At 37.3% G+C, this 26,015-nt stretch overlaps 1 protein-coding gene and 1 non-coding gene across 2 annotated transcripts in view; one reads left to right on the forward strand and one right to left on the reverse strand.

Moving 5' to 3' along the window:
• Positions 1–1,240: 1,240 nt before the first annotated feature.
• LOC114621456 (coiled-coil domain-containing protein 7-like) overlaps positions 1,241–26,015 on the forward strand; it is a gene marked incomplete at both ends in the record, with an annotated part of 32,275 nt that continues 7,500 nt past the window's right edge. The window contains 8 exons of the mRNA XM_028767705.1: positions 1,241–1,324; positions 6,495–6,515; positions 6,774–6,806; positions 7,420–7,574; positions 20,631–20,692; positions 22,017–22,067; positions 23,088–23,114; positions 25,372–25,453. Coding sequence (XP_028623538.1) covers positions 1,241–1,324; positions 6,495–6,515; positions 6,774–6,806; positions 7,420–7,574; positions 20,631–20,692; positions 22,017–22,067; positions 23,088–23,114; positions 25,372–25,453 — 515 coding nt within the window. The remainder of the gene's footprint in view (positions 1,325–6,494; positions 6,516–6,773; positions 6,807–7,419; positions 7,575–20,630; positions 20,693–22,016; positions 22,068–23,087; positions 23,115–25,371; positions 25,454–26,015) is intronic.
• On the reverse strand, positions 10,941–11,073 carry LOC114621457. Its single transcript, XR_003711438.1, has one exon. It is a non-coding gene; the product is annotated as a small nucleolar RNA SNORA17 (small nucleolar RNA).

Genomic DNA, 26,015 nt, shown 5'->3' on the forward strand with positions numbered 1-26,015 from the left:
TGTTTGTTTGTTTGTTTGTTTGTTTTGATACTAAGGGTTGATGTCATGGCCTAAAGTATGGTTGAAAAGCACTCTACCACTTCTTTTTTGATGTTGTTGTTGTTTGTTTGTTTGGTGTTTCGAGACAGGGTTTCTCTGTGTAGCCCTGGCTGTCCTGGAACTCACTCTGTAGACCAGGCTAGCCTCGAACTCAGAAATCTGCCTGCCTCTGCCTCCCAAGTGCTGGGATTAAAGGCGTGGGCCACCACCGCCCAGCTTCACTCTACCACTTCTTTAAATTTTTGAGGGCAGGCAAGATGTTCAGTGTCAATGGGTAAAGTTGCTTGCTACCAAGCCTGATGACCTGGGTGAAGTCCTTGTAACTCACAGGAAGAACCAATTTCTGTTCTTGGATCTCCTCATTAATCATATGACATGCATGCACACAGGCACACATATACACACATACACAAATGAACCTTACATTTTTTGAGACAAGGCATCACTAAGTTCCCTTGAGTTCAATATGGCCTGAAACTTGAAATCTGCTTCAGTCTTCCATGTGCTGGAATAATCTGTATGTCTCATCAGTTTTGTTCCTGTGAATATATTAATGGTTATTCTTCAGTGAACACCTTCTTCTATGAGAATCTTAAGTGGAAATAAGTGTGTATGACTGATTTAACATGGGTTGGTTTTCTGATATAGAAATATCTGCCAGAAGATATTTAAGCATTGCACTCTATAGATGATTGGTTACTAGTAGGTAACACTGAAATTACATTTACAGTCAAAAGTCGTAGTTCACATTCTTTTTTATTTTTGTGATGCTGGGGCTGGACCCTATGTCCTTTGGTTTTCTGGACAACTGCTCTATCACTGAGCTTCATCCATAGTCATACATTACCTTTTTAACATGTGCAATTCTACATACTATAACACAGTAGTTCTTTTCTTTAGACCATCATAAAAGCAGGAGTGTAAGGTTGGGTTGCTAGAGTCTCTCCAGTTGTATAGATGAGAAGAGGAAAACATGCTGTGTCCTCACTCTCAGGATATAATTCCTTCCACATTTCATTTCTAGGAGGGTTTGCTGGGATAACATTTGAAACATGTTTTCTTGCCACTCAAGTTTGAAGCAGCAGAAATTACACAAAACCAAAATATTTTCCAAATACAGTTAAATAGATTAAGAAATAAGTGGATATACAAGTGGACTCTAAAATTAAAAGTAACTCTGTTTTATGGTTCTTTCTGGAAGGTTGGTGATGATGTGAATTCATTCCTGTTGTCCTGTTCACAATTTGCAGCTCAGCTGGAGGAAGCAGTTAAGGAAGAACGTAGCGTATGTATTTCAAGTTGTGTCTGGTGCCAACTATGAGAGCTTGCATTGATTGTAAGAACTGTGAAGTGATATCCAGTAAGCAATATTAGCCTAGAACCAATCCTTGGGTAATTACAAAAGTCATTAGAAAATCTTTTTTTTAATTTCCTAATTTTCAATGTAGACTGTGGATTTTTCTTTGAAAACAGTATCAATACAGTACTTTCAAATATGATCTCTATGTTTTATTTTCATTTTAAAAATAAGCCTGTATTATCAAAATCATATTATAATTAATGTTAATTTAAAAACAAAAATAGTTTTTTTTAAAAATGTCACCATAGTACTAATTCCTACTATGAAAAAAATACTATTAGCACAGTTATGGCTGACTTCTTTTTTTTTCATATTATTATTTTTTCCAATATGTTATTTCATATATATTTTTTTTTCAAAAGTGAAATAATGTGTGGCAAGAAAGACACACATGGTGGTTAAGAGTATTTGTTGCTTTTGTAGAAGACTCAGATTTGGTTCCCAGTACTACATGGTCACTCACACTTATGTTTAAGTCTAGTTCCAGGAGCTCCAACACTCTCTTCTGGACTCTGCAGGGACATATGTAATATACACGCACAAATGCTCATATGCAAAAACCACAGAAAATAAAAATGAAACTTTTCAAAATTCTAAATGAAATCACATTTTGCTCATTTCCAAATATACTTTAAATTTTTAAACATACCATGATCATTTTATTTATGAAACATTTTGGAACAGTTAAATCTGCTTATTGTATAATATTTTGTTGTGTAACATGAATAATATACTGATCTTTATATATGAGTGTCAACATTTAGTGTCTGTTGTATATACACTATATAGTTAATAAGGCATAATATCATGTACTTTATATTCTGTAATATATACATATGTCCAACTTATTTTTGTAATGTTTAACTGGCATTATTTTTTGTTGGCTTAGATTTTTAAAACCTACTTTATTTAGGGTTCTTAAACATTTCACCCTCCCTTCTAGCCCACCGAACAAAGGTAGGGGAAAAAGGTTATTAAGGAAAGGAGTTGTGGACCTGTTTAGAAGTAGTATCTGGGGCAATTACACTCTTCTTTTTCAAGATACCAGCAATCTAGTCTAATAGAAAACACCAAATAGGAATCAGTAGCAACAGCACAATCCAGCAGAAATAGCAAGGCTCCACAAAAGTTGCCAGAATCAGTCAGAATAACAGGAGAAGTTCTTTGGTGTTTTTCTCTCTATAAAGTCAAGACCAAGAAAGACCAGTGAAACCAGTGAACACCAGTGAAGACCAGCAAAGCACTGATTGGGGTAGCAATGTAAGAGAATCCTCCCACTGTGGGGTTTTCAATATATTCTTTCTAAATGTCACATGCCCTCTCAAGTGTCTGTTTTCAGCAAAACATCACATACTCTCCCACAAGACAGCTTCCAGAAAAACACCACATAGCACAGCTGAATTTTTAAAAAAAACCAGAAAATTCAACTTCAGTTTGTCTTTGCCTTTCTTCCCTTTCCCCTTCCCTTCTCTGGTCATCTGTTTCATAATTCCTTATGACTGCTTTGTCTAGATTGCTAATCCTTCTATTTTGTGCTTCTGCTTTGCATGTTACTCTGTCTGATACAAATGTTTTTCTATTTTTTTTTATTTTCCAATTAAATATTTACCCTTTAAATACTTTTAACCTTATTTTATTTTAATTTCTTATTGAAGAAAAATATTTCAAAACTTTTCTCAAAATTTTTAGTAATCCAAACAATGTTTTACCATATGAAGACGTAACTATAGACCTGTAGAACAAGCAGAGAACACAGGAGTGAAGAGAGGGCTTCATTGGTGAACTTCCTGTGTTACATAAACATGAGGATCTGAGGTAGATCCCCAACATCTATATAAAATCTGGTTGCACATCTACAACCATTACACTGGGATGAGGGATGGAGATGGAGATGGAGATGGAGATGGAGATGATGGAGATGGAGATGGAGATAGATGGATGGATCCATGGAGCTTGCTAGTAAGCCAATTTAGCCAGTTGGTAACCCCCTGGTCATCAAAATAGAATTCATAATGTGAAGGAAATACAAGCCACAATAGGAAAGTCTAATTAACTCAGCTATTAAAGACTTAGTCTACTATTAATAGTCCACAAAGAGAAAAAGGCAAGAAAAAAATCATATAAGTAAAACATTTGGATCATGTAGAGATGATAGGAGACTATCATGATTATTATGAATCTGTATCAATAAATGAAAGATAGGTAACTACGACATAAAAACATGAGAAGAACTAACACAAATAGCTTAAAATATATCTAAAATATATTGTATCATTTTAATAGTTTTAGTAGTTCAGAAAGTCATTTTTGATACTTCAACTTTAAATATGTGGTGCTTTGAATGAAAATTACTCCTATAGCCCATATTTGGTTCCCAATTAGTGCAACTATTTGGGAAAGATTAGGATGTGTGCCTTTATTGGAGAAAGTATGTCACAGTACTTTTGAAGTTTGTAGCTTCAAAAGGATTCTACAATTACCAATGTTCTTTCTCTGCTTCCTGCTTTTGGATCAAGATGTAGGCTCCCAGCTTTCTTCCTGCTATGCCTTTGCTCCACCCTCACAGATCTAACACCCTGAAATTGAAAATCCTTTGTCGTTCTAGTTAGATGATAATTCTAAAGCTAAAGTTACACTATGTTCATTCTATAGGTGTCTATTTTCTTTTTAATGCTATTAATTCTTTTATTTTATGCCCTAAAACTTTCATAAACCATATCTTGAAATGCATATAAATATGAGGAAAATACATAATCAAATTCAAAGATAATTGTTGAAATTTTATGCAGATCTACAAGGAAAAAGAGCAAATAGGGCAGAAAACAATACAAAATGTAAAGTTTTAAGAGAAAAAAAAGTGCACCAGAAAAAATTTGCAGCCAAGGTCTCTACTGAATGAGATAAGGAGATTGAAGAGAGGCCTGAGGTGTTTTCAGGGCAAGATCCAACTCAGCTAAACTTTTTTTCTCCAGTGAAAGAAAAAATATTAAGACATTTTCTGCTCCTAAAACAGCAGACAAAAGCTACTGTAAACATGATTCAAGGGGCCAGACTCTGTTCCCAAGTAAGCAGCTGAACTTGACAGCATCACCCACTGTTGTTCTGGCTTTAGAGCCATGGAGAATGCATGAGGAAAGTTGTGTAGAATCTTATTTCATGGTTAAAAAAGGCTGCTGAAGCTGAAGGCTGTATGGTATGGCAGGGCAGTCCTTGTATAAAGGCCCTGAAAGGGCAAGAGGCTCCAAGAGTCTACTGTGTGAATGAAAGTGAAGCCTGGATTGTGTTGGAGACCCCAAGATGTTAGAGGTGTCAGAACCCTAGGCTATCTGCCAAGGAGGGCTATAGTGGGGATTGGAACATCACAAGAGAGAGACATATATCTTGCAGGAAGCAGAGCTGTAATTCTGGAGCCAGCTAAGCCCTCTGACCTCAGACACAGCTTAGCTACAGGATTTGGACTTTGCCCAGCTATGTTTCTGTCTTGCTTTGGTCAAGTGTTTCCACACTGAGCCTGGATTCTTTCCTTTTGGAATGGTAATGTATATTTTGTTCCATTGTATGTTGAAAGTATGAAATTTGTATTTTGATTTTACAGTTAAGTGACTGACCTGAGTCTCACAAAAGTTTCTGAATAGTAGACTTTAAACAGTGTTGAGACTGAAAAATTTTAGAAAATTTGAAGTTTTACTAAATGAATATTGCATTATGGTATGGACACATATTTGGGGGGGTGCATGGAGTAGAATGTGGTCATTTGAATGAAAGTGGCCTCCATAAAGGCTATGTTTAAAAATTTGGTCCCCAGTTAGTGGAACTGTCTGGGAGGTATGGCCCTTTTGGAGAAAGTATGTAATAGGAGTAGCTTTGGAACTTGAAAAAATTAAGCCATTCCTAGTGTGTTTTCTTTTCTTGTTGCTTTCAGATCAAAATGTGAGCCCTAGAACTTCCTGACACAATGTACCATCATCATGGACTCTAACCCTTTTTTTGATAAGTTGCCTTCTTCATGATGTTATGTCACACAGTGTAATAGTAGTTAGAATAAACATGCAATCCTCTCTTCGGGAAGCTTTTCATATAGTTGCTTTAAGCTCCAACTCCATTAAGCACAATTCGCTCAACTCAGACTTCAGCATAAAAAGTATTCACTTAGAGTCACCAGCTTATTGTTGGCCCTACTAATATCTGATTCAGTAGCTCAGGGAAGACTGAAGTCAAAAGATCCTTATTTGCATATGATACAATTCTATATATAAAAAGCCCATACATTCCATTAAAAACCTCTACTCATAAATATATTAAGTAAAATAAATGGAAACAAAATTTAGACACAAAAATCAGTAGCCTTCTTGTATACAAATGACAAAAAATGCATAGAAAAAAAACAGAAAAACAATATTTACAGTGACCTCACAAAATAAACTGTCTTGGAATAAATCATGAACCTTTTATACTAACAGAACAAAGAAAGTTATAAATCAAGCATTGTTCAAATACTCTTCTGGGAATATCAGGTAGGCAGATTATGGCACAGTGGGGAAATCTCTGCTGTAGCCCTCAGATGCTAACTGATATATTCTTAGCCTTTCAGTGGATAGAATTTATGGATCTTGTCTGTGCATTGGAAACTGATTGATCTAATAATCACAAGAATTACCTCACACAGAGGTCAACAATAAATGGCTATTTGGAGGCTGAGGTAGCCCAAGGTGATTTTCCTCTGAAACTGCACATCTCCACTATTATTTGTGTTTCAATCAGTTAATCACCTCTTATAGAACATATGACACAGACATGGCTCTCTTCTGGAAACTTTTAATTAACTTTTATGAACAATATATTAGATGTGAATAATTTAAGAGTTTCCAAATATAGTCCTATGGAGTGAAAAGCTATTTTTTAAATTCCAGATGTAGTTGCATATTCAAAGTGGACTAAATACCATAATCACAAAGTTATTATATATTTGGAAATACAGATTTGTATTTGTTTTAGCAATATAAATCAGAGTAATTTTAGCAAATTTATTATTGAAAATTGTAAATGTTGCATGATATTCATCTTTAAATATACTATCTAAAATTTTTTTTTTCAGGTGTTGGAATCTCTTTACAAGGTATGTGTTTCAATTCATTTCAGCTTAAAGTAACTAAAGATAAAGAGAAGAATGCATATTAAGCAAAGATGATTTAGGTTTTGAAATTGCAGCATTTCCTGGTTGCTGCTAGATATTTTTAAGTTTATCTTGCAGTTGTATGTTACACTACCCTCTTCTGAGCTCTATGTGATGCATGAGAGTCAGGAATAGTGCTTTACAGATACAGGGTTTCAGACAAATGTGTATTAACTTTCTCCTTATTTTGTTTTCATGAAGTGGTTTCAGCAACAAGTCAACCAAATGGAGGAGGTAAAATATAACTTCTTAACTGTTAATTATATTAGTAAGTATTGACCCATTTGAAAATCAGTTTGAAGTATGTATAAATCAAATGTTTCAATAATCATTGATTATAAAGTAATATTTTGATTTATGTTGAAAAATAATTAGTTTGTAGCAAAATGTTTATCAGTAATTTGCAAATGAGTTTTCTGTATGAATCCAGTAGAGAATAAATATATTGGATCATTTTTGTCTCCTAAAGAATAATGTAAATTTCACTCACTTTCTTTTTCTAATTTACATAAAATGGTGGGAATTTATCAACTTGAAATTTCTCCTATATTTAAAAATTATCCATAATATAAGCAGATATGAAATTGTATTGACTTTTTCAATATTTATTCTGTTCTTTAATGATATCATTTGCATTTTGAATTTTCAAATACTTTAAAAACTAGACTGAGAATAACTGGTCTTTATCTTCAAGGACTTTCACTTCTGCTTTGGGAAGCTTCAGGGATTGTTCAGAATTATTTTTATTTGATAAAGTCATTCAGATTTGATAAAGGAAATAATGAAATGCTTTTAAAATATGAGATCAAAATGAGTCTTTAGTAACTGGTCAATTTTGTTACTTTAGATAAGCAGAGACCAAAGTAATTTAGAAAGAGATCTTCAATCAGATGGTAAATCGGCCAGTTTGAACATTGTACAAATTGCAAAACTGGCTCGTAAATTTGAAGATATTAAAGGTCGCCTAAAAGAGCGCAAGGCAGCCATGCAGACTAAAGAAGAGTAAGTGAAAAATACAAATTAATTGAATTAAAATCAGTGATTAACATCATATGTAAACTAAGTCAATGTTACTACTTTACATAGAACCTCTAAATGATATCTGAAATCTTAGTTACTTTTCTTGATATAAGGTTTTAACAGTCTGAGATGGTGTCATTTGGTGGAGTGGACATTAGTCTCCTGTAACTATTCAAATTCAATTTAATAAAACAAATTGGCTTCTGGGTCATACTAAACACATTTAAATACTTGATCTCCATATATAATTATTATTTAAAACTTCTGTTAGATATTACTATCTTAAAAACATCTGGATTATAATCATGTTTCTGAATGTCTTAAAAATATTTTTTAATTAAAATAGAACTACATCACTGTTGGGATGTATGTGGGTCCCATGTCTGTCCCCCCATGGGGCTAGAGCTGCTGCTTGGCAGGCACTGGGCTATGTGAAGCAGCAGGACCTCACTTGGGGGTTGCAGGAGTGCAGTCAGAAGTCCCAGGATAGCTGGAACTAGCTCATCTGGTTCTCAGGCTCTTGGGCATCCAGGCACCGTTAGGCGGAGCCTTGGAAAAGTCAATGAAGTGGGGGCACATGGGCTGGATTGTCCCATGGCTGAAGGGGGAGAAAGGAAGAGAAACTATGTCCTGAGGGGAGGAGAGTCTCCTTTGGCTTGGTCACAGCTAGCTCGGCTGGCTTGCTTGGGTTGATGGTCACCTTGGCTGGGAATGCAGAGAGGCTTTTTTTGTGGAAGATTAGGGTGGCTCTGTAGGTGAAAACCTTCTCTATTGCTTCCCAGGCAGATTCTGATGAAAGAGAAACAGACCATGGTTTTAAGATGTTTATTGTCATGGTAGAAAGTGGATGATAAACTGTACTTCAGTTTTCTTAGGGAGGGACTGAGGTTAAATACCTTATGCAGGGAGGATGGTCTGTTCTGGGGACTTAGCAAAATGAGTGCCTTCCCTTAGGATCACCTTGTCCCACCTGGGGTCCCTCAGGATCACCTGGGGTCTCTGTTTCCAGCCTTGCTTGACCAGAAACCAGGCTGCCTTTCACGGTCCTACATATCACAGCCCGCTTTCCTCTCTCCAGCCTCTCCCAGCTGCCCTTCTATACCCCCTCAAGTTAATACTCCTTTTCCTTTATTATTGTTACATACATACATATGTGTATATATATGTATGCACAAATACATAATTACAACCTGCTGAGTTTGCTTTTATTGTTTGTCTATACATAGTTTCAGGGATGATCATTTCTCTTTGGACAGCTAATAAAGGGAGATCATCTCTTCTCCAAGCAGTCAATAATTGTAATTCTTTGTCTAGGGGTGGGACCCTGCAAAAATTTCCACCTTCCGCATGAGCATGTCTATTGTTACTGCCATTGTTCTCCAGTCTTGATTATGCAGCCATTTCTAGGACACACTGTTTAACTTCCAGGTCTTATGGGTCCTGGAATCTTTCCACTCTCTTTTCTGAGATGCTCTTTGAGCAATTGATGTAAGAGCTATGATGTAGACGTGTCTGCTGAAGCTAGGCTCCTCATGATCTGTTGATCTATGCATTTTGTCCACTTGTGGATTACTGTGATGGTTTCCTTTTGCTATAAAAGAGGCTTCTTTGATAAGAAGTGTAGTTATACTTATCTATGACTATAAGGATTAGATTTAGAATGCAGTTAACTGTAGGAGGATCTAAGGTGGGAGGAGTAAGGAGAGGAAGAGGAGGAGTAAAGAGAGGAAGAGGAGAAGGAAGAGGAGGAGCTAGGAGAGAGGGACAAGAGAGGGGGAACATGGAAGTGGGTATGTACGTGTCTCTAGCAGTCAAAGGTAGTTGGTATATCTAGGTTGAGTATTGGGTTACACTTCTGATTGTATGGGCATCTTGTTATTGAGAATTACCAAATGTATAAAGCCTTTGGATAATCTAAGCATTAGAGTCTCCTTTGTATTGAGCCCATGTGGATGGCGGGATGGACTGGGCTCAGCCAAGCATTGTGGAGACAGCGTGGTAGATTGGCAGAGCCATCTCCCACGCTGGCGTCTCATGGGTGGCAGGGTTGGTGTCTCTTACAGCCTGAGCAGATGGCCCGAGCTGAGCAGCGATGGTAAGGCCGCAGCCAGATTGAATGTCGTCATTTTAAATATTTCTCGCAATAGTTAACTATTATGCAAGTTTAGTAAATTTCCGATGGCATAGGTTCTTTTTTAAAAAAATCAAAAACTTTTTATTAGTTCTTTTTGAATTTCACATCATGTACCCCAATCCCACTCATCCCCCACTTCCTTCATACCTTCCCTGCACTCCTGCAGTCTCCTCTACAACAGGAAAAAAAAAATCTTGTGTAAGCTACAGTGTATTACACTGTGTTCCTCAGCATATCAATTTCTCTACATTTCTTTGCTTGCAAATGTTTATTGCCATTTGGTCTGGTATGAGGCCTCTGACATCTGGTACAGTATATTGATATATTGGAACCTCAATGCTTCCATATGCATATTAGCTCACCCATGCCCCTGTCCCTAAGGTCAGCTCTAGTGTGTTGCTCAGGAGAGATACAGGGCCTACTCTCCAAAGCATCTTATCAAGTAAGGGGCAGACAGCTCTCTTGCCCTCAGGACCACAGGGCCAGCTCTCCTCCAATGCCTAGGCAAGGGTTGGGGCCAGTTCTGCACAGCTCTCAGACATCAAAATGTTCCCAGATTGAAGTCCAGATCAGGGATATCCACCTGGCCTTTGGTGGTAATAGACTCCTGATGCTACAGGGACATGGTCCCAGACTGGTATCCAGTATCAGCATAAGCCAAGACCCCACCATGGTCCCAGCTACTCAAATTAGACTGTTCTTGACTACCCTCAAGTCTCCAGTTATGCTTCTCTTTTTTTTGTGCCTATATTTACCTGTTTCTTTTTCTCTTCCATTTCTCCTCCACTTACTTCCTCCTCTTAATGGTGTACTCATAGTCTCTGAGTGTCTGAAATAGTCTCAGGAGTGTTCTAAGAAATGCTATACCCCAGTTGTCCATTATGTCCAAGAGGCTGGTTGTCCTCTTGGGCGTGGACTGCCTCCCACAGCCTGTGCAATGCCAGACTGGCACTTGTCTTAGGCTAGCTCCCTGTCCAAGCCCCATGGCACTGGACTGATGATCATCTTGGGCTTGTCCCTCGCTTGGGCCACTCTTGTCTGGTAAACCCATGTGGCTCCATGTAGGGGTTGTCTGTCTCTGGCTCATATCCCTTCCTGGGAGGCCATTGTAGCATGTACATAAGCATCTGGACTGGTGGTCATCTCAGGTTAGCTCCCTATCTGGGCCCCCTGATGCTGGACTGGTGGTCACCTCAGGCTTTCCCTTTCCAGGAGGCATTAAGCTACTAATTATTCACATGTTCACAAGCCAGAACACTGAGCATAGACATAACCTCTCTCTTCTCTGCCACCTACTGATGCACATGTGACATATCAGCCACACCTGATAACTACTCTAGTGGCAGGAGTAGATTGTTTTTAAAGGTCCATTGCCTCAGTAGCTATGTTTCTAGTACCAGGCATTGACAGAAGCCATGCAGGGAAAGCTGTGGCAAGCAAGCAAGCTTCCTGGAGTCAACCTACCATTTGCATGGCTGCAATAGGTGAATCCTGGAAAGGCGGGCCCCAGTAACTTTATCCCAGGATTGCTTCTGGATGCTGATGTACCTTCTTATAATTGTCATTGTTCTGTTCCGCATTTTTCTGACAAAGTGTGACTGGAAAAAGAAAGACTCTTTATCAGTTATGACTGATTTTCCCCACCCTATTGGGAAAATTTCCTGCAGATCAATATGAACATGTACTTTCATGAAATAATGCTGTTTAGATGAATTGATGATTTTTAAAAAAAATTCCTGATAATGATTTTATAGTTCTCCTGAGTTGACTCAAGTAAATTTAAGCTTCCTATAAAATAAAAAGCTACAAATAGAGTTCTGTGTCATGAACTAATTGCACTAGGAAAAGAAAGTAGGTTTAGAATAAATTTATGATCAAGGAAAACATTCTTTCTAGGTTAGGAATGAAGTCATTAATTTCCATAACTAAAGATCATAAACTGGTAATGGACAATCACAGGTACAAGGACAGAAAATAAATGATTGACTAGTTAATCTATATAAGACTTCAAAATAATAAGATACAAGACAGATGATTTTTCTCTTGACAAAATCTTTGCTAACTTAAGACATAAAAACTATTGCTTTAAATGTATAATGAACTTGTGGAACTTAAAAAAAAAAGATAATAGATGTTTAGTCAGACATGCCTTTTAGTGGAAAAACACGTAAACAATTCTGCTGTAACTCCTTAAACCTTATCAACCTATGACATGAACTGTTACTTTAAACACTTACTGTGAACTTATGAAAAATACAAATATTTAGAAAACCACGTAATCAATTTTCCTGTTGTAACTTCCGGTTGTGGAACATTTTATCTGTGAGGCAAATTATTTCTTACATAGAACACTTTTGTCTGGGAAGGTATAAAAGGCTGAAAGCAAAAATAAAAGGGAAGTGAAGCTCTTTTCTTCTTCATGTAGTGTGTGTGATCATTTGCTTGCTAGTGCATGTGCTTGTGTGTGTGTGTGTGTGTGTGTGTGTGTGTGTGTGTGTGTGTGTGAGAGAGAGAGAGAGAGAGAGAGAGAGAGAGAGAGAGAGAGATTTTCTCTCTTTTTCTTTTCTGTCTTGCCAGTCCCTAAAGAGTTAAAAGACATCAGAGTTTCTGGTCACAGGTCATAGAAACTGGATGTAAGTAGTAACATTTCCTCCCAGCTGCTATCAGCAGGAGTCAATTGCCAGAAGTAATCAGCTCTAGTTGCAGAATAGTAAAAGAATGTTAATTACCATCAGCTTTTGGTCCAGCCATTTTTGCTGGCTCACTCAGTTTACCTGGTTGTTAAAGCTGGTCTTTGACAGGGCTTGATTTTCTTACTGTTGAATGGGCTTTATGTTGAGTTAGACAGCTGCTGGTTACCAACATGTGAGTGCCATTACAACATTTTTACAGATTTCTTGGTATAGTTTTAACTGTTGTAGTTCATTTGTTTAATTGCTTCTCTTGCTTGGCAGCTTGTAAAGTATTTTCTGGTACTATGGAAGTTAGACTGCAGGAAGGAAGCTTTCAGATCAGATACAGTTCAAACCATGAGAAGTGTGTCTGAAGTATAGCATTTCTTTAGCAATAGGTATCTACCCTCAACTCCCAGAAGTAACCAAGGGCTACAGACAATCTCTATTGTTTTAGGAATCACTCTAACTACTTTGATAGACTATTCAATGGGTGATTTTTCATGCCTGATCTCCATTAGGCTATAGTTTTTTGGGGATCGTTGTCACCCAAGTGGCATAACTTCCTGATAGGTAGGTTGGTAAGTAGGTAATTAAATAGATGATAGATGATTAATAGAGAGATGTATACACATATACTTATATGAGTTTTTAAAAAAATTTTAGATAAATATAAATAATACAATTTTTGAGGCTTTATCAAACAATCTTTTGGCTGCTGTATTGCCTTCCTGACCCTCCTCCCTAGTTGAAACACCTCAATATTTTCTCATTTCCTGTTTCACATCACCTGTATCCTGCTATTTCTTCTCATTCCCCTCCTCCCATTAATACTCTTCTGGTTTTAGTCATCATGCCATGTTGTCTGCTCACATATGAAGATTTGGAGCTAGAAACCACTCATGAGCAAGAACATTGTGTTTCTGGGTCTGGTATGTCTGAGTTTAGTCAAATGAGTCATAGTAGCAAATTCAATACTTACTTAAAAGTTATCAAACCACATCTAGAATTGTACTTATAACCTTTTGTTTTTCATCAAGTATATATAAAGCACCTTTATATCGTTAGAAGAAAAACTACTTATACTGGAAGAGGATAGTACTCAGCATGCAATCCCTTCATGTGCTTTTTTCATGTGCATTTATTGTTGACTAGACTTACAGGAATGGAGAGACTATTATTATGTCAGTACATAATGTATGTCAGTATAGAGGCTTCTGTACATGTATTTGAGCTTTTTGTGGTTAGGTAGGAATATTTTTGAACCACATATTAATATTTATACTTGATATTTAAAATACTTCTTGTGCAAGTGTCCTTTTTTTGCATTTTTATTGGATATTTTATGTATTTACATTTCAACTTTTATCCCCTTTCCTGGTTGCCCTCTGGAACCTCCCTATTCCATCCCCCTCCCCCAGCTTCTCTGAGGGTGCTCCCCCTCCCACCCACCCACTCCTATTTCACTGCCCTGGCATTCTCCTACACTGGGGAATTGAGCCTTCACAGGACCAAAGGCCTCTTCTATTGATGCCAGTCAATGCTATGCTATTCATGCTGGAGCCATGTGTACTCATAGGTTGGTGGTTTAATCCCTGGGAGCTCGGGGGTGGGGTCTGGTTGGTTGATACTGTTGTTCTTCCTATAGGGTTGCAAACCTCTTCAGCTCCTTCAGTCCTTTCTCTAACTCCTTAATTGGGGTCCCTGTGCTCAGTCTAATGGTTGGCTGTGAGCATCCGCTTCTGTATTTGTCAGGCTATGGCAAAGCCTCTTAGGAGTCAGCTATAACAGGCTCCTTGTTAGCAAGCAGTTCTTAGCATCTGCAGCAGTGTCTGGATTTGGCGTCTGTATTTGGGCTGGATCCACAGGTGGGACAGTCTCTGGATGGCCTTTCCTTCAGTCTCTGCTCCACACTTTGTCCCCATGTTTCCTTTAGACAAGAGCCGTTGTGGGTTAAAAATTTGGAGATGAGTGGGTGGTCCCATACTCCAAACCCTTGCCTAACCTCTGGATATGATTTCTACAGGTTCTCCCACCTCTTTGTTGGGCATTTCAGCTAACTGTTGGGTCCTGGGAGCCACTTACATTCCTGGTATCTGGGACTTGCTGGTGGCTACAACCCCCATTGCTACATACCTCATTTCAAATTCCTGACCATCTGTATATAATCCCTGTCTCCTCCCATATACCTGATCCTGCCAGCCCTTTTCACCTTTTCCTCCTCTCTTCCTCTCAAGTCTCTCACATCCTCTACCTCCAGTGAGTATTTTGTTTCCCCTTCTAAGAAGGACTGAAGTGTCAACATTTTGATCTTCTTTCTTCTTGAGCTTCATATGGTCTGTGAATTATATCTTAGGTATTCCGAGCTTTTGAGTTAATATCCACTTATCAGTGAGTGCATACCAAGTGTATGCTTTTGTGACTGAGTTATCTCACTCAGGATGATACTTTCTAGATCCATCCATTTGCCTGCGAATTTCATGAAGTCATTGTTTTTCATCGACAAGTACTACTCCATTGTGTAAATGTACTACATTTTCTGTATCTATTCCTCTGTTGAAGGACATCTGTGTTCTTTTCAGCTTCTGGCTATTATAAATAAGGCTGCTATGAACATAGTGGAGCATGTGCCCTTGTTATATGTTGGAGCATATATGTATGGCTGGGTCCTCAGGTAGTACAATGTCCAATTTTCTGAGGAACCACCAGACTGATATCCAAAGTAGTTGTACCAGCTTGCAATCTTACCAACAATGGAGAATTGTTCCTCTTTCTCCACATCCTCATCATCATCTGCTGTCACATGAGTTTTTTATCTTATTCATTCTGACTGGTGTGAGGTGGGGTCTCAGGGTTGTTTTGATTTGCATTTCCCTGATGACTAAGGATACTGAACATTTCTTTAGGTGCTTCTCAGCCATTCGAGTTTCCTCAGTTGAGAATTCTTTGTTGAGCTCTGTACCCCATTGTTTAATAGGGTTATTTGGTTCTCTGGGTCTAACTTCTTGAGTTCTTTGAATATATTGGATATTAGCCCTCTATTGGATATAGGATTGGTAAAGATCTTTTCCCAATCTGTTGGTTGCCGTTTTGTCTTATTGACAGTGTCCTTTGCCTTACAATTGCTTTGCAATTTTATGAGGCTCCATTTGTCTATTGTTGATCTTAGATGATAAGCCATTAGTGTTCTGTTCAGGAACTTTTCCCCTGTGCCCAGGTATTCGAGGCTCTTCCCTACTTTCTCTTCTATTAGTTTCAGTGTATCTGGGTTTATGTGGAGGTCCTTGATCCACTTAGACTTGAGCTTTGTACAAGGAAATAAGAATGAATCGATTTGAATTCTTCTACATGCTGACCTCAAGTTGAACCAGCACCATTTGTTGAAAATGCTGTCCTTTTTCCACTGGACAGTTTTAGCTCCTTTTTCAAAGATCAAGTGACCATAGGTGTGTGGGTTCATTTCTGGGTCTTCAATTCTATTCCATTGATCTTCCCGCCTGTCTCTGTATCAATACCATGCAGTTTTTAATCACTATTTGTCTGTAATACAGCTTGAGGTCAGGAATGATGATTCCACCAGAAGTTCTTGTATTGTTGAGAATAGTTCTCACTATCCTGGGTTATTTTTGTTATTCCAAATGAATTTGCCAATTTCTTTTTCTATCTCTATGAAGAATTGAGTGGGAATTTTGATGGGGATTGCATTGAATTTGTAGATTGCTTTTGGCAAGATGATCATTTTTACTATGTTAGTCCTGTCAATCCATCAGCATGGAATATCTTTCCATCTTCTGAGATCTTCAATTTCTTTCTACAGAGACTTGATGTTTTTGCATTACAGATCTTTCATTTGCTTGGTTATATTCACAACAAGGTATTTTATATTATTTGTGACTATTGTAAAAGGTGTTATTTCCCTAATTTCTTTCTCAGCCTGTTTATTCTTCAGGTAGAGGAAGGCTACTGATTTGTTTGAGTTCATTTTATATCCATCCACTTTTCTGAAGTCGTTTTTCAGGTTTAGGAGTTCTCTGGTGGAAGTTTTGGGGTCACTTAAGTATACTATCATATCATCTGCAAATACTGATATTTTCACTTCTTTCTTTTTTCTTTTTCTTTTTCCTATTTGTATCCCTTTGACTTCCTTTTGTTTTCTAATTGCTCTGGTTAGGACTTCCAGTACTGTATTTAATAGGTGGGGAGAGAGTGAGCAGCCTTATCTAGTTCCTGATTTTAGTGGAATTGCTTCAATTTTCTCTCCATTTAATTTGATATTGGCTACTGGTTTGCTGTATATTGCTTTTACTATGTTTATATATGGATCTTGAATTTCTGATCTTTCCATGACTTTTAACATAAGGGTTGCTGAATTTTGTCAAATGTTTTCTCGGGATCTAATGAGATAATCATATGGTGTTTTTGTGTTTGTTTGTTTGTTTGTTTGAGTTTGTTTAAATAGTGGATTATGTTGATGGATATATTGAAGTATCCTTGCATTCCTGGGATGAAGCCTACTTGATCATGGTGAATGATCATTTTGATGTGTTCTTGGATTCGATTTGCCAGAATTTTATTGAGTATTTTTGCATTGATATTCATAAGGGAGATTGGTCTGAAGTTCTCTTTCTTTGTTGGGTCTTTGTGAGGTTTAGGTATGAGTGTGATTGTGGCTTCATAGAACAAATTGGGTAGTGTTCCTTCTGTTTCTATTTTGTTGAATAGTTTTAAAAGAATTGATACTAGGTCTTCCTTGAAGGTCTGATAGAATTCTGCAGCAAAACAATTTGGGCCTGAGATTTTTTTGGTGGGGAGACTTTTAAAGACTGTTGCTATTTCTTTAGTGGTTATGAGACTGTTTAGATGGTTTATCTGCTCCTGATTTAACTTTGATACTTTGTATCTGTCTAGAAAGTTGTCCATTTCATCCAGATTTTCCAGTTTTGTTGAGTATAGACCTTTGTAGTAGGATATGATGATTTTTTGAATTTCCTCAGTTTCTGTTGTTATGTCTCCCTTTTCAGTTCTGATTTTATTAATTTGGATACTGTCTCTATGCCCTCTGGTTAGTCTGGCTAAGGGTTTATCTATCTTGTTGATTTTCTCAAAGAACCAGCTCCTGGTTTTATTGATTCTTTGTATAGTTCTTTTTGTTTCTACTTGGTTGATTTTAGCCCTGAGTTTGATTATTTCCTACCATCTACTTCTCTTGGGTATATTTGCCTCTTTTTGTTCAAGAGCTTTCAGGAGTGCTGTCAAGTTGTTAGTGTATGCTCTCTCCAACTTCTTTTTGTAGGCACTTAGAGCTATGAGTTTTCCTCTTAGCACTGCTTTCATGGAGTCCCACAAGTTTTGGTATGATGTGTCCTCATTTTCATTAAATTCTAAAAAGTCTTTAATTTCTTTATTTCTTCCTTGACCAAGTCATCATTGAGTAGAGCATTGTTCAGTTTGCATGTGTATGTGGGCTTTCCATTGTTTTTGTCATTATTGAAGATCAGCCTTAGTCCATGGTGATGTGATAGGTTGCAAGGTATTATTTCAATTTTCTTGTATCTGTAGAAGCCTGTTTTGTGACCAATTATATGGTCAATTTTGGAGAAGGTACCATGAGGTGCTGGGAAAAAGGTATATTCTTTTGTTTTAGGATGAAGTGTTCTATAGATACCTGTTAAATCCATTTGGTTCATAACTTCTGTTAATTTCATTGTGTTTCTGTTTATTTTCTGTTACTATGATCTGTCCATTGCTGACAGTGGGGTGTTGAAATCCCCCACTATTGTTGTGTGAGGTGCAATGTGTGCTTTGAGCTTTAGTAAAGTTCCCTTTATGTATGTGGGTGCCCTTGCATTTGGAGCATAGATATTCAGAATTGAGATTTCATCTTGGTTGATTTTTCCTTTGACGAGTATGAAGTGTCCTTGTCTTTTTTGATTACTTTTGGTTGAAAGTTGATTTTATTTGATATCAGAGTGCCTACTCTAGCTTGTTTCTTGGGACCATTTGCTTGGAAAATTGTTTTCCATCCTTTTACTCTGAGGTAGTTCTTTGTCACTGAGGTGTGTTTCCTGTATGCAGCAAAATTCTGGGTCCTGTTTATGTATTCAGTCTGATAGTCTACATCTTTTTATAGGGGAGTTGAGTCCATTGTTGTTAAAAGATATTAAGGAAAAATGATTGTTGCTTCCTGTTATTTTTGTTATTAGAGGTGGAATTATGCTTGTGTAGCTATCCTCTTTTAGAGTTGTTGGAAGATTACTTTCTTGCTTTTTCTAGGTTGTAGTTTCCCTCCTTGTGTTGGAGTTTTCCATCAGTTATCCTTTGAAGTGCTGGATTTGTGGGAAGATATTGTGTAAATTTGGTTTTGTCATGGAATATCTTTGGTAATTGAGAGTTTTGCTGGGTATAGTAGTCTGGGCTGGCATTTGTGTTCTCTTAGGATCTGTATGATATCAGTCGAGGATCTTCTGGCTTTTATAGTCTCTGGTGAGAAGTCTGGTGTAATTCTTATAGGCCTGCCTTTATATGTTACTTTACCTTTTCCCTTACTGCTTTTAGTATTTTTTGTTTGTTTTGTGCATTTGATGTCTTGATTATTATGTGACAGGAGGAATTTCTTTTCTGGTCTAGTCTATTTGGAGTTCTGTAGGCTTCGTGTATGTTCATGGATATCTCTTTCTTTAGGTTAGGGAAGTTTTTTCTATAATTTTGTTGAAGATGTTTACTGCTCCTTTAAGTTGGGAATTTTCGTTCTCTTCTATACCTATTATCCTTAGGTTTGGTCTTCTCGTTGAGTCCTGAATTTTCTGGATGTTTTGGGTTATCAGCTTTTTCATTTTGCATTTTCTTTGACTGTTGTATCAATGTTTTCTATGGTATCTTATGCAGCTGAGATTCTGTCTTTTATTCTGTGGATGGTGCTTCCATCTATGACTCCTGATCTCTTTCCTAGGTTTTCTATCTCCAGGATTGTTTCCCTTTGTGATTTCTTCATTTTTTCTATTTCCAATTTTAGATCCTGGATGGTTTTGTTCAATTCCTTCACCTATCTGGTTGTGTTTTACTAATTCTTTAAGGGACTTTTGTTTTTCCTCTTTAAGGATTTCTTCCTGTTTACCTGTGTTCTCCTGTATTTTTTTTTAATAGAAGTTACTTATGTCCTTCTTAAAGTCCTCTGTCATCATCATGAGATGTGATTTTAAATCCTAATCTCGCTTTTCTGTTGTGTTGGGGGTATCTAGGACTTTCTGTGGTGAGAGACATGGGTTCTGATGATGCCAAATAGCCTTGGTTTCTGGTGCTTAGGTTCTTGTGCTTGCCTTTCACCATTTGGTTATCTCTGGTGTTAGTTGGGCTTGCATTCTCTGACTGGAGCTTGTCCCTCCTGTGGACCTGTGAGCCTGTCATCTTAGGTTCGTCAAAACTCCTGGGAGACTACCTCTCTCATAGAGGTAATGAGGTTCAGAGAGCTGTGATCTTAGGTGTGTCAGCACTCCTAGGAGACCAATTCTCTCCTGGCAGGCTTTGGGTGTCGAGGGGCATGTCACAGTGTTAGTTCTGGGGTGCTGATGGAAACAGGAAGGATTCTGTCCCTTGCTGTTTTGCAGTTCTTGTGCCGTGTGGGCTCCTGTAGCGTCCCTCTTAGGCCAGTTACTGGAGCGAAAGTGGTGGTCTCACCTGTGAGCTTAGAAGTGACAGCACTTCTGGGAGACCAGCTCTCTCCGGGAGGAATTGGGTACGGAGGGCTGTGGGACATTCTTAACTCTGGGGCGCAGATAGCAAGGTATTTTTCTAGTAACTCCTGGGAGACTTGTAACTACTTTATGAGAAAGGCATTAGTATATGTGAGTTTTAACAGGAGCTGAGAGAAGCACAGAAGGTGGCTCCAGGCCACATAGTTACAGGTTTGGAGCAGGTTGTCTCACTCTTAGGCTTGTGCTCTTAGCACTACACCAAGTGATAACGTACTAGCTGTTTCTACTGATTTGTTTTTGTTATTTTAGTTCTGAGTGTTGTTGGTGTACTTAATTATATTCTTGGAATATACAATTTATAGAATTTGTCCTTTTTATTATAAGATGGCATTTATGTTAGTACTGAGTGAAGGATAAATTATATACTACCTTTTATTTCACAAACTTCATATACCTAGTCTGTAAATTATAATTCCTTGAGCATGTAATTTAACTCTGAATGTATATGAAGACATGTTTTCTTTATTGGCACTCTTAACAGGAATAAAGCGACTCTAGCAGAAACATTGAAAAGTTTTGGACTTATAGAAAAGCAAATTGAAGGTAATATTTTATAAATGCTTACACTTGATAATTTCCTAAATATATTTTTTTATTTTAACTTACATCCCTTCAATATGTCTCTTGTTACTTGTTGTTTCTCCTGGCTCATGGTTCATTTCCTCTCATGGTGTCTTCCTCCTTTTGTGTGTGCTTTCTTCTTCTTTTCTCTCTATATGCCACCCTGAATCAGGTAACTGAAAACTCATTTACCACTATCTACTGCCAAATCACAGGCCTTAGCCTTTTATTGACCAATTAACTTGAGAAGCAAGGCTACATAGCATCACTTGGTGTATGTGAGGCTCTCCTTGTTGTGGGCAACCAGATCTTAGGGGCCAGGTTTTAGCATTTGAATATACAACAGCACAGACCAACCCCAACAATGGCATTGCAAACATATAGTGCACATGCAATCAAAACGCTAAAACACATAAAATAAAAACAAATATTCTTAAAAGATAAATGCTGTTATGATTTGGTTGTTGCTCCCATAAAGTTTAGAGAGTTCAAGGATAGAACACATTATGAATCATTCAGATGTGTGGTAATACATGACAGTCCGTTAATGTTGTAGTAAGTCTACAAATTGGTTTATCTTAAGAAAGTTAGAAATACTGTGCAACCTTAAAAGATGAATAGGAGTTATTTGAGTGAAGAAGGAAAATATTGGTCATTTAAGTTGGCAATAGTATAAGAATTATAACATAAGAATTAAAACTGGAGAGCATCATCACTAATTTGGCAGAGGTTCTGCTTGGAGTACTAAAGCCTTTGGACATTTTTAGTACTAACCAGGGAATTGTTAAAAATATTTATGATGAAATAAATGATAATGCAGCTTAAATGTGTACTCAATAAAAATTAGATTGCTAATGAAAGAAAGTGAAATGGACAGTTTAGAAACATCTTTACCTGCTATAATTGACAAAACTTGGTGATTGAAGGCAAAGAAAAGGTGATGAGATACTCAGTTACTTTCAACCAATAAAAATGAATAGAAGAGGAAAACCAAGTAGTAGGAGGGTGTGGCACAGTTGTGGAGCATCTGTCTATCCACCAAGACCTGGGTTTGTTCCCTGATGTCACACATGAAAGAGAAAAGGCATGTTTTAGAGAGGAAATGATGTATCTGTAAGTGGCTATTACCCATGTTTATTCAGACACCACAGCCCAAGTGCCTGGTTGCAAGGGTTTGTTATTGGAAGCTGTTGTTCTATCTTTCCTTTGGGTGATTCATTAAAATTAATATTGTAGACTATGAATCCAATTAGTGTGTAGAATTGTATATAAAATATATAATGGTGGATACTTGTATCTATTTCAGACTTCATAAAATCCCATTCAACTTTAGAATCTCAAACTGAAACGGAGCCAGGTAAGGATCCATTCATTTAAATATCATCACATTAACACCTCCTAAAGGTTCCATATCCTTCCCAATTACTACCAAATGAGGACCAAGTGTTCATGTTACTGAGCCCGTGCGAACATTCTCATTCATACCAAGATAGTTAAGAAATCTCTGCATTCTTGATGCTTTTTTCAAGATTTTATCTGTTTTCTTTGTTTGTTTGAAGAAAGAGTGTCAGGTATCCCAGGTTAGCTTCAAAATCAGCTCACTGTCTTTGAAGCTCTTTCTGCTGTCTGTACTGGTGATGATTGCAGGAGTCTTCATATGCAGTATACAAGCACCTGCATGGAGACTTTGGTAGCAAAGGCTGTTTGGATTCTCAGGTGTGTGTGTGTGTTTTACCCAATGGAAGCTACAGCAGGGAGATAGATGTTGGTGACAAATATAGCTTGCAATGTGATCATAATAACAGTAGCACCAGCACTGAAGCATGTTATCTATGAGATGTACATAGATTTGGGTTCCATACCACAGGTTCTTATGGGCTAGCTGGGTCTGTGAGATCCAGATGCTGCTGTATTCTGAGCTACTGCTTTCTCAGCAACCTCAGTGGGGATGTTCCTGCAGCATCTGAAGCTCTGGTGTCTGCATTGCAGGTTTTGTCAGACTGGCCCCAAAGCTGGGCTCTTGTCTGCATATGTGCAGATCCTTGAGCTGTAAACTTGAGTGATCTGGTAGCAGCTCTTATGTTTGAGTCCTAGACATCCAAAGTGGCAGTGAAGCTTGGGTTGCAGTGTTGTGAGCACACAGTGCAGCTATGAGGTCCTGGGGACTTCTTAGATGCAGGGATGGCTTTCCTGGCTGCTTGTGTGGGAGGGAAAGAAGTCTGGTATGATTTTCATCATTTTTCTTTATATAAGTTATTTTTGCTCCCTTTGACTTCTTTACATTTTTCTCTTCATCTTTGATTTTTATGGAGTTTGAATATCATTACATGTTTAGGTGCATATTTTTGATTTTGTTTTTATTTTATTTTTTTTTCAGCTTCAGCACGTCCAACTAGCTTACCAGGTAAAAGTACTTACTGCACAAGCTTGGTGGTTTGAGTTAGTCCTTGGAACTCGTGCGATATTGGAAGGAGGAAATCAGACTCCAGAGAGTTGTGCTTAACTCTCCACACTCAGGCCATGTTATAATCACCCCATAGACATGTCATGCATACCCATACAATGATAACAAACATTTAAGTAATACATGCCTTAGTTCTGTCATTAATTTTAGAAAAGCTGTTGTCATTATCACTTCACAATGCTCTTTCATTTGCCCTTTGTCATTTGTTACCCTGTTAGGCATGTATTACACCTGATTTTATTACTCCAATAGCCATATATTACACCTGTTTTTATTATTCCATTAGTCATGTATTACACCTGTTTTTTTTAGACTATGAATTGAATTCACAGATCTTGAATTCTCAATTACATTTTTACCTCATTCGTATTCATAGTTTGGGGAGTTTCTAAAGACAGTTTCATACCTATTGACCTTTTTCAAGTAAGTTGCTTTAATGGTCTACAAAATACTCTTAAGAATTATTTTAAAATGTGCAGGTTGTTTTCCAAAATATTCCAAATACTAAATTACATTCTTTTTACCTTACAGTAGCCACATAGAGTAAGCATTTATTAGACAATAATGTAACATTACCTGGTTATTATGATTATTAAAATACTCATTCCTGTTCCTGAAGATCCAAACCAGCAGGATCTCCATGACACAGGACAACAACAGAATACCCAAGAGGAATCCTTGTGAGGATCCAGTATTGATAGTGTAGCAGAAGCCATAGGCCTTGGAACAGACCAATGACTTAACTGCAATGAACATTTGCAAATAAATATGTGTGAATAAATGACTATACTGTGTGATACACTGTAACACACTTCAGATCCCACGACAAGATGGTTTTTGGAGTTTTATTTGTTTTTATTTTCATTCTATCTTGTTATTTTCTTTTGTGGGAGAGGTTGCAAAGGATGGAGGGCAGATACAAAAATATGGGGATAAATGGGATTGGGGTGCATGATGTGAAATTCACAAAGAATCAATAAAAAAATTAAAAGAAGAGCCCACATAGATTAGAACACATGGTGTGATTGGCAAAATGCAAGTGCTCCTTAAGGAGTAACAATGATTATTCTGTATTTTTTCCCTTTCATTTTTTTTCTAAGCCAGAGTTTCTTTTATGTAGCCTTGGCTGTCCAGTAACAGTCTGAACTCTTAGTTTGTCTGACTCTGCAATTGCTGAAATTAAAGGTGTTTGCCAACACTGACATTATTTATTTATTTATTCATTTATTGTTTAAATGGAGACATTTTCTTTTTTGTTGTTTTTTATTTTTTAAGATTTACCTATTATTTATTTATATATATATCCCATTGCTCTCTTCAGACACACCAGAAGAGGGCATCAGATTCCATTGCAGATGGTTGTAAGCCACCATGTGGTTGCTGGGAATTGAACTCAGAACCTCTGGAATAGCAGTCAGTACTCTTTAACCCCTGTGCCATCTCTCCATCTCCCTTATTTATTTATTTTTTTAAGATTTACAAATTCATGTATTTTATGTATATATGTATATGAGTGCTCTGTCTTTATACATATCAGAAGAGGGAATCTAATTCTGTTAAAGATAGTTCTGAGCTACCATATGGTTGCTGAGAATTGAACTAAGAACCTGTTGAAGAGTAGTCAGTGCTCTTAACCTCTGAGCCATCTCTCCAGCCCTGCATTATTTATTTTTTTAAATTTTATTTTATTTACTTTTTATTTACTGCCTGTATCAGTCACAAGGCATTCGTTGCTACAGTAGAGCTTTAGCATTTCTTTTTACTTTTTTATTAGAGTTTCTTCTTATATTATCCATCTGCTCTTGTATGTTGCCAGTTTTTCCCTAGGTAATAAATACTGTTAATTAATTGTTTAAAATTCCTTCCTGATAACTTAAAAATATCTACTATATCTGAAATTTTGTGCTCATAGTTGCCTATTTCTTCAGAATGTGGTCCCTCCCCCATCCTCTGGGTATGCCTTGTATCATAGGTATTTTCTATTGAAATTTCAGTTTTCAAATAGAAATTTCTATTTGAAATAGAAAATTGAAATTTTCTATTGAAAGCCAGAGATGATATATAGGAAAAAGTAACATAAGGTAAATGCGATTGAAAGAAACATGTCACCTCCTTATGATTTGTTAGTTTTCTCATGCATATCAGTGAATTGTATGGTCATCGAACTTCAGCCATTATAACACCTTTATATATTCAGCATTAGGAACTCCTGCTTCAGTGACTACTCGGATGAATACGATGATGAAAATATTTGAAAATCAGACAACAATGTTAGAGAAGTAAGCTTTGGAAATAATTATTTATTATTTTGTATTTATAAAATTGAGTGCATAGAGTAGAACCATTGAGAGCATACATAATAAATAAGGTCTTCATCATAAGCTGGCTTCTTTTGTTCTCATTAATTAATTAATTAATTAATTCACTTTATGGCCTGATCAAAGGTCTCCCCTCTAATTGCACCCCATTTTCCTCAAAGATGGGGAGGCCGTAGATTGGTACCAACCTACTCTGATACATCAAGTCCCAGCAGGACTAAGTGCATCCTTTCCCATTGAGGCCAGAGAAGACAGTCTAGCTATGAGAAAGGGATCCAAAGCAGGCAACAGAGTCAGAGATAGTTCCCCTCTCTAATTGTTAGGGGGCCAACATGAAGAACAAGCTGCACATCTGCTACAAATGTATAGCAGGCCTAGGTCCACAGTGTCATGCTCTTTGGTTGATAATTTGTGAGCCACTATAGGACCAAATTAGTTTAGTCTGTAGGTATTTTTTGTGGCATCCTTGATCCATCAGGCTCCCTCAATCCTTCTCCCAACTCTTCCACAAGACTCCTTGAGC

This window comes from Grammomys surdaster, unplaced genomic scaffold (assembly GCF_004785775.1).
Source record: "Grammomys surdaster isolate TR1022 unplaced genomic scaffold, NIH_TR_1.0 176, whole genome shotgun sequence".
NCBI classification, from domain to species: Eukaryota; Metazoa; Chordata; class Mammalia; order Rodentia; family Muridae; genus Grammomys; species Grammomys surdaster.